Below are 9,379 nucleotides of genomic sequence, written 5' to 3' on the forward strand. Positions count from 1 at the left end.
GACTTGCCCCCTCTGTTGCATCTCTGAAGAATCGATACTTCATGTCTTGAGGGATTGCCCAGCAGTCTCTAGCATATGGGAGTCAATCCTCCCACCTGGCCTTTGGACAGCTTTCTTCTCCATGTCTTTAACGGATTGGATAACGTCTAACTTGCAGAGCAAGGTCAAGCTTCCAGGTATGCATATTTCCTGGTCGATCTTCTTCCCCACGTTCTCATGGCACGTATGGAAACGGCGGAATTGCTTTGTTTTCACTGATAATGGCTCGAGTATACATGGAACTCTCAATGTCGGCCTTGCTTGGTCTAAGCATTTTGAGGGATGTTCTCTCTCCACTAACACGAGCAATGCGAGGCACCTAGCCTTGCTCCAGTGGAAACCGCCCTCTCATGTCGATTACTGCCTCAATACCGATGCATCGATTGACTGTCGCACTGGTTTTGCAACTGCTGGTGGGGTTCTCCGCACGAACGAAGGGACATGGCTCGGTGGCTTCCACAGAAGTCTGGGAATAACCACTCCATTAATGCTTGGAACTAAGGGGTTAAAGCTCTACAAATCCAGTCTGATAGTTACCAGGCAATCCAGTTGCTCCTTGACCCAAATGCTTGCTCCTCGACACTGCCTCTCGTCAACGCCATAACCTCGTTGTGTGCTCGTAGCTGGTATACAGAATTTGTTTGGGTTCCTCGTGAAGAAAACATGGTCGCAGATGGTATGGCCAAGCTCGATGATGTCTCGCTGCACTCTTTCCACGCTGCTCCAGACTCAATCTTGTTGACTGATGACCGAGATGTCCAGTTCCTCCCTATGTTAAAGCTGTTTGTAATTAGGCCTCTAAATGAACTGGACGTTCAGCGAACTGTTCATAAATCGTGCGGTGAGAAGTTCGTTTATTTATTAAATGAATGAACATGAATAAAATTTTGTGTTCGTTTAATTAAATGAACGAACACGAACAAAGGGCTCGTTCGTTCATTTACGTTCGTGAACGTTCGATTATATATTCATTTATGTTCGTTCATTTATGTTCGAACAGAGGGCAAGTTGAATATGTTACTAAGATTATTGAAGTTTTTTGGATTTCAAGAAGATTGTTTTGTTGAACAAATTAACTTTAAGACTGTATTATGTTCATATAGCTTATTTATGATTTATGTATATTTTTGTCGTATTCGAATAAATTAACTCTAAAGTTGTAGGTTATATTAAAGAATTTTAAGTTATTCTTGTTGTTTACTTTTTTTACATTCATTTGTTTTGTTCGAATAAGTTTGTTTTTTGTGTTCGTGTTGTTCGTTTATGTTCATTTATTATGTTCGTTTATGTTCATTCCGTTTGTATTCGTTTACGTTCGTTTATCATTTAAATGAACGAACATAAACAAGTTATATTCCTTAATGAACGAACATGAATAAAAAAAATTTGTTCGTTTATGTTCATGTTCATTTATGTTCGTTTATTTATTAAATGAATGAATATGAATATACATCCGTTCGCATGCGTTCGTATGCGTTCGTTTACAGACCTATAGGTAGGCTTATGCCTTCTTTTTCAATTCTCTCTCTCTCTATATATATATATATATATAATTCTTTTAAAATTTTGTTGATAGAAAAGGGTGGTCCGTTACAAATGCATTCGATTTGATAAGGCTTCGTTGGGAAGGTCCACAGACGTTGATAGTGTTGGACTCCAAATAAAGAACCCAAAAAATATAAAGAAAAACATATGCATGTTATTAAAATAATATAAATTATAAAAAAAATATATATCATATTAAATATGTAAAAATTCACATTTTTGAGTAAGTTTATATAAATAAATTATGATATGTGTTAAATATTTGATTCAGTTAATTTATATATCTATTTTTGAACAATGAATATCAATAAATTTAAAACATAAATTTCAATAATATCGATAGTCGTTTCCTTTTATATCATGATCACGATCTCTTTCGTGTGTGCTATAGCTGTGTGGGATTGGGACGTAACCTTCATTGTCCATGAAAAATGCCAAAGGACACTACTAGTTCATGGGTGATGTTGATCAATTATGCCAATTATTACGAGGGAGAAAGCTCTAGATTACAAAGATAGCAAATCAACAATTTTATCATTTTCAATTCATAAATCTCATAGAATCCCTTGAGTGGTCTTAATAGTTAAATAGAATATTAATCTCCTTTTAAGGTCCTGAATTCGAACAGATCTATAGAGTCGGACCTCTTATTATATTCCCTATTTAATCCACACCTCCAATTACTGGAAAGAGAAGGGGAATATATTCCATGATTTTCAGGTGGCAGGGAAAGGCCATATAGCCTCACCTAGGAGACAAAGGCTAAAGCATTGAACCGACCCCACAATGACATGAACAAAGCAGCAGCAACCATTGAACCCTAGAGATCCTCGATGGTCCAGTTCAATATGTCTATATTGTTCCTCTGCAATATATCTGAAATATGCAGTTGAATTAAAGCATCAGATCCGACACTTTTGCTTCTCTCTTCATACAAAAAGGCTGCTACAAGTGAACCGGCAGTCAGAGATGGAGCTTTGTCAATGTATAATACCAACATTAGATACAAATAGCCCTTATGCAAACACACTTTTTGGCCTCTTCTTATCCTATGTTCATTCACCTCAACTACTGCTTGTAAATGTCATCTCTTTCTCTCTGCAATTCTGCGCAGTTTTAGCAACTTGGTGTAGCCTTCAGGCTCTCTGCATTTTCCTCATCCAGAAAATGACCCATCAAAACACACCATTAGATTAGTGGAGTTGTTTACAGACAAGAAAACATGTTTAAAACAACAAAACAAGTTACAATGGTGAACTGTGGTGATGGTGGATCATGGGAAGGAGCAGATGAACTGGTTCTTCCATTGTACAAAGATGTGTTGTTCTTTTTATTTCCCTTGAGATCACAAGGTTGTCGTTGTTGGGGACATGTTACATTGTCAACCGTGCCTTGTTTGTCCAAGCAAGTCCGAGTTTGTAGATATGTTGAGATGTTGTGGCTTGTGCATAGCCCATTGTTGCCTCTAACATCAAGTCTTTCCCCTAGTCTATTGATGAAGTCCTGTGAGAATGGTAGTTCCCCGGTTAGCTTGTTGTGGCTGAGGTTAAGCTGGTCTAGATTTGGAAGGTTCCCCAGATCTGAAGGGATTGTGCCCTTGAGACTGTTGTTGTCAAGCGAAAGAGCTGTAAGGTTGTTCAATGAAGACAAGGAGTTTGGTATTTCGCCTGTTAACCCACATCTTGAGAAGCTGATATAGGTCACTTTCTTGAGGGACCCCAGAAATAAGGGAATCAATGAATTCATGGGGTTGGAATCAAATATTAAGTACTGTATGTGCTCTAACCCTGAGAGAGTTTCAGGGAGTGGACCATGTATGGTGTTATAGCTCAAATCAAGCAAAACCAACCTGTTTAGCTTCCCTAGTTGTGATGGAATCTTGCCATTGAGCCTGTTTGAGGAAAAAACAAGCTTTTGAAGAAGATGAAGCTGACCTAAACCAAATGGCACCACCCCTTCAAGGTCATTGGAGCTCAAGTCCAAAATGGCTAAACTCTTTAAGCTTCCAAGCTCTTGTGGGATTTCGCCACTTAGGTTGTTGTAACTCAGGTCAAGTTGCTCCAAGTGGACTAACCCACCGAGTTCACCAGGGATGTTCCCTTGTAGATTGTTCTGTGACAAGGTCAAGACCCTTAGCTTTGAAAGATTCCCCAAGCTTGAAGGAACTTCACCGGATAGAAACGGATTCGATTGAAGTGAAAGATGCTCCAAGGAAGACAGTGCACCAAACAACGTGGGAGAAACCACAGCCGTTGATGTCAAAAAACAGTTGAAAATAGAGAGGGATTTGAGGTAAGGTATTTTGAGCAAAGAATCCGATATCTTTGCAGCAGGTTGGCATGGTGTGGAGGCAACATCAGGGCCGATATGAATAGTTGTAACGTGAAAAATTGGTGGATCTTGATCTTTACCTACCTGGCACTCGATTCCAGGCCATGGCGTGTTGGTGCATGGCTCAGGGTACAGTTCGGACCAACCAGGTTCGTCTACAAGTGAAGCCATGACATCAAACAGTCCCAGAAGCTCACTTTCTTCCATCACCAAATCATTCTCTGCAATCACCCCACATGAACAAACAAGGAACCCAACAAAGAAAACATGAAGAGAAGCCATGAGAGAACAAGCTCAAACTCAAAGCAACAAACATCACACGGATATAAGCATTCAGAAATGTCGACTGTAGTAAAGGAATATCTACCAGTTTATTGCTTCAACCCTTCTCATTGTGTGTCAGATAAAAAAAAGGCTGCTAGATGGCGTTGATGTTTTGTTGCATATGAGCGGTGCGGAGAACGACAGTGAGTATAAGAGGAACAAAATTTATATACATCAAACGAAAGGAAGAGGGAATATTTATAGAAAAAAAGTAGTAGAGTTGTAGAAGTTTTAAGCATGATTTGACATGGCTTTTCCTCAGTATGATGATGAAGCCGACCCAACATTGCATTGCTTTTGCAGAGAAAACAGATTCCCTCACTGTCGCTCTATCTATGCGTGTATGTACAGTGGGATTGGCTGCACGCCACCCTACATGTTTTTGTTTCCTTCAAATAGATTGTGGAACATCTAAATATGCAATGGGGGAAAAGAAATAGCAAACAAACTATCTTTTAGATAATTCTTTTGGATGAATTGTATGCCATTACATGTTTTAAGTTAGTGAAACATTATTTTCTTTATCCCTTATCCAAATCTCAATCTAGTTATTCTGTCTAAACCCCAACACTTGAGAATGCATGAACTAAATCTCAACGTTGAATATAAGACAACATATATCATATAAATATAATTGTTCGAACCCATATCCTCAGGAGAGAACCACATTCCCTTTTATCACTAAATTCACTCATGGAATTCTTCACCTTACATTGAATACCTCTATGTTGAATATAAGATGGAGGATTAAAACCGTAATTGAGAAAAATAAATTTTGTCATTTACATTGAGCAAATGATCAATGGTTTGTTTATTGAATCCCAAACCATGCGCGACCCAGCCCACTCGGCCCGAGTTCATGCGTGTGGTTAACAGGCTTGGGCATGTGTATATGCAGATCAATGGGTTTTGCACCATTGATAACCACCATGAATTTCTCCTGTTGAACGGACTTTGAAGACACCTTATCCACAAAAATGAGTTCAAAAAAAATCAGTTCCAACACTTAAAAGGAAGCTTGCATAAGCATGGAGATGCTGGCTTCTTCTCTACAAACGCTCCCATCTCCATTGCCAACCACAACAACTTGTTCATCAGAATCTTCATGTAAAACTTCAGTTTCCACAAGGAGAAGAGCAGTTGTCTCTGCTTCAACTGCTGCGATGGCTTCTTTACTCCAATTTTCAAACCCCATTTCTCCTCTATGTTCTGCCATCGCCCTGCAACCACAACAAGTGGAACTTGATCAAGAAGGAGATAGACTTGTTCATCTGTTCCAGGAAACCTCACCATCGGTTGTGTTTATTGAAGACCTTGAGTTAGCTAAAATCCCAAAGAGTTCTTCCAAGGAAGATACGGTTTCCCAGGATGAAGATGCAAAAGTTCAAGGGACAGGTTCTGGCTTCATCTGGGACAAGTTTGGTCATATTGTGAGCATTTTCCTCTGCTTTTCTTTCTGCATTTGATTTGTAACTTATACTATAGATAACGATTTGCATATAATGTAACAGGTTACTAATTACCATGTTGTGGATAAATTGGCTACCGATCAAACTGGGTTGCAACGATGTAAGGTGTTTCTGGTTGATGCTAGAGGGACTAGCTTTACCAAACAAGGGAAACTTATTGGCATTGATCCAGCCTATGATTTAGCTGTTTTAAAGGTATTTTCATGATCAATGCTAAGGGTGCTTGCTTTTCTTTTTCTTTTCTTTTTTCTGTATGAACAATTGAATTAGTTTTTCTTCTTGCTTTGAAATTATTTCCACCTGCCGGTTGATGTTGAGGGCTATGAACTAAAACCAGTTGTGATCGGCACTTCTCGGGACATGCGTGTGGGACAGAGCTGTTTCGCCATCGGAAATCCCTTTGGATACGAGAATACTTTAACAACAGGGGTATATAACTGTTTAATAACTGAATTACTCATGACATCCGATCCGATATGACCAAGAGAAGTGATGGTGCCTTACCGGTTGACGAGTCGTGACAAAGTTGTTATTTGCAGGTGGTTAGTGTATTAGGCAGAGAGATACCTTCCCCAAATGGCAGGGCTATTAGAGGAGCAATTCAAACAGATGCTGCCATTAATTCAGGTGAACATTAGCTGGATTTGATTTGTAAGCTAACATCCAAGAATGTTATCTCATTTGCAGACCCAATATTACTGTACTCTTGAAGATCAGCTGTGATACACCCTATATTTCCCTGCAAGCAACTCCGGTGGACCGTTGATAGATTCATACGGTCATGTCATTGGTGTTAACACCGCAGCTTTCACTCGAAAAGGTAAGGAGATCACATGATTAGTCCTTTCGGTACAAAGAAAAGTGATGCAATGTCTGTTTTCCCTTTTCTGCAAAGAAAATGGTTGATCCTATTACACGATCTTGCAGGGACAGGAATATCCTCCGGTGTGAACTTCGCGATACCGATCGACACAGTCGTGCGAACGGTACCGTACCTTATTGTGTATGGAACCCGATATAGCAACAGGTTCTGACACAATATAATCTATGTTACGAGGACTCTTCATTTTCGTTTGAGTATCTATGTATATTACCTATGTCAAGACTCGAATTTTACGAAAATCATTTTATCATTTATATATGGATACATGTTTGTTGCTCATTGTTTGTTAGGGGACGTGAGGGAGACAAATGATTGCAGAATCCTGGGTGGTTATGTGATTATTTATAAAACAGAAGGGATATAATATTGTTGCATGAACCCTACTTGGACTTTGAAGGCTAGGGCATACATTATTAGGTTAATCCATTATTTGGACATTATTGTTTAAACACATGCCTAGCTGGACTTTAATTATAGTTTTATAATTAATTAATTATAGTTTTTGCCAAAAAAAAATTGGGTGGAACACTTGTTGGGAAAGGCTTGGTTGTTTGTTCATCATTGTGCCATGCTTTTTTCATCGCAATCATTAAGATTAGTCTTGTCTCCAGCAAGATGATTTTTTTAAAATAATAATAACAAATAATTTTGATTTATAATATGGAGGAGAAAAGTTTATATAAACTAAAATCCAAAACAAATTAATTATATTATATTTACCAACCATTTATCTTAAAATCATCAAATAGTAAAAATTAGTCGTTAAGTAATGAAAATATGATTATATAAAAACGAGTCAAAAAATTAACCAAACAACTTATAAATAATAAAAGATACAAATAAAAAGCATTGTCAACTGTAACGGATAAACACCATCAACGTTGACACAATAATAGAATATGACAACATATTAACAAGCGACTTGATTATAATTAAAACGCAATAAATTCAAGTGATTTGAAAGCATCAATCTGAATGTTCAAAATAAAGATACATTAATAAGATAACAAATAACCTCCAACCAAAAGACCACACTATATTAAATCTTAAATGATAAAAAATACAAAAACATTATTACAATAACATATAAAAACATTTATCATTTTCAAATGAAAATGATTAGTTCAATGATTCAACAGAATAAAAGTAAAAGAAGACGATAATAGAAAAAATGAGTATAGGTGAGAGGTTATATTTAACGTGAGGCTAAAACTCAGTTTTTTTATAGCCGAATCTTAGGTTATTCTTTTAGTGCTCAAATTTATCTACTGGTCAATGTTGTAAAACAAAGAATTAAAAATCTTATTTCTCAATGATATCTTCTGGTTTACACAAAGACTCCTCTTATAGGCTTAGACTCCTTCTAGAATTATAACAGCTGGTCATTTACGTTAGAACAACCCTACCAGCTCATGCAACAAACTTCACACGTAGCACTAACCAACTTTCCACACAACACAGCTCTCATATTTGCTCAACATTCTCCCTACTCTTCAGGTTCTTCCATGACACGAACTCTTTGTTGAAACACTTGAAAAGATGATTTAGTCAACGATTTGGTTAAGCCATCAGCAACCTGATGGCCAGCTAGTACGTAATTGACGTTCAGCTCTTTTCCCACTGCCTTCTCATGAACAAATCACATGTCAAGCTCTACATGCTTCATTTTTGCATGAAACACAGGGTTAATACTCATTGCTACTGCGCTTGTGTTGTCGCACCATACTACAGGTATTGCATTCGTTTCTTCATCCATGTCAGCAAGCAATGTCTTAACCTAGATAACTTCAGATACCACATCTGTAATACTGCAAAATTCAGTCTCGGTGGTTGATCTAGCAACCGTTCTTTGCTTCTTAGAACTCCAGGATATTAGATTGTTACCAAGAAATATGCAGGAACTAGACACTGGTCGAAAGTCATCGGCATTGCTTGCCTAGTCAGCATAAGCAAAGGCGATTACCTTCGAAGGAGATCCTGCCTTAAAAAATAAGTCCATGATGAACTATGCTATTTAAATACCGTAAAATCCTCTTTACATCTATCCAATGTCCTTCACATGGGGCATACATGTATTGAGCAACTCTATGAACACTAAACGTTATATTCGGACGAGTGTGTGTGAGATAGAGTAAAGCTCCAATGATACTTCTAAAAACTGAGGATCATCAAGCATTTTACGAGATTCATCTGTAAGCTTGAGAAAAATTGCCATTGGTGTTGGAGTTGGCTTTGCTTCATCTATTTTATTTTTCGCTAACATCTCTTTAATGAATTTTTGTTGGCAAATCACTAGATGATCATGAATTTTGGTAACTTCAATGCTCAAGAAGAATCGTAAGTCACTAAGATCTTTCAGAGAAAACTGATCACCAAGACAGTGAATAACCTCTTTAACCACACTATTGGAGTCACTGGTGACAATAATATCATCAACATAGATGAGTAGGAATACACGGGTGCCTCCAGAACGTCAGATAAACAAAGAGGCATCAGCAGTAGATTCTTTAAACCCTTATTGTATAATATACTATTTTAATCTTGCATACCACATCCTTGGGGTTTGCTTTAAGCCATACAAGGTTTTTGTTAATCTGCACACTAACAGTTTGTCATTAAGAGATCGTTGTTCAAAACCAGGAGGTTGGATCATAAACACTTCCTCACTCAATTCTCTGTTGAGGAAGGCATTGTTAACGTCAACTTGACGCAACACCCAGTTATTTGAAACAACCATAGATAACACAACATTTGTCGTAGATGACCATACAACAGGACTAAATGTATC

General features: G+C 37.7%; 2 protein-coding genes across 3 annotated transcripts; one reads left to right on the forward strand and one right to left on the reverse strand.

The window, feature by feature from the left end:
* Window positions 1-2,790: 2,790 nt before the first annotated feature.
* LOC120121264 (receptor like protein 29-like) lies at window positions 2,791-4,197 on the reverse strand. The gene has a single exon (XM_039140666.1). The coding sequence runs from the start codon at window positions 4,195-4,197 to the stop codon at window positions 2,791-2,793; it is 1,407 nt and encodes a 468-aa protein (XP_038996597.1).
* A 1,031-nt stretch (window positions 4,198-5,228) lies between these two features.
* LOC120121203 (protease Do-like 5, chloroplastic) lies at window positions 5,229-6,845 on the forward strand. 2 transcript variants are annotated; one of them, XM_039140619.1, is made up of 6 exons: window positions 5,229-5,669; window positions 5,751-5,903; window positions 5,979-6,137; window positions 6,248-6,335; window positions 6,421-6,528; window positions 6,636-6,845. In XM_039140619.1, the coding sequence occupies exons 1-3, from the start codon at window positions 5,268-5,270 to the stop codon at window positions 5,994-5,996; spliced, it is 573 nt and encodes a 190-aa protein (XP_038996550.1). In that variant the 5' UTR covers window positions 5,229-5,267; the 3' UTR covers window positions 5,997-6,137; window positions 6,248-6,335; window positions 6,421-6,528; window positions 6,636-6,845. The 2 variants fall into 2 exon arrangements, with proteins under 2 accessions (XP_038996550.1, XP_038996549.1); XM_039140618.1 differs by having other exon boundaries at window positions 6,248-6,528.
* Window positions 6,846-9,379: the final 2,534 nt, after the last annotated feature.

Source organism: Hibiscus syriacus, unplaced genomic scaffold, assembly GCF_006381635.1.
Source record: "Hibiscus syriacus cultivar Baekdansim isolate YM2019G1 unplaced genomic scaffold, ASM638163v2 tig00110365_pilon, whole genome shotgun sequence".
Taxonomy (NCBI): Eukaryota; Viridiplantae; Streptophyta; class Magnoliopsida; order Malvales; family Malvaceae; genus Hibiscus; species Hibiscus syriacus.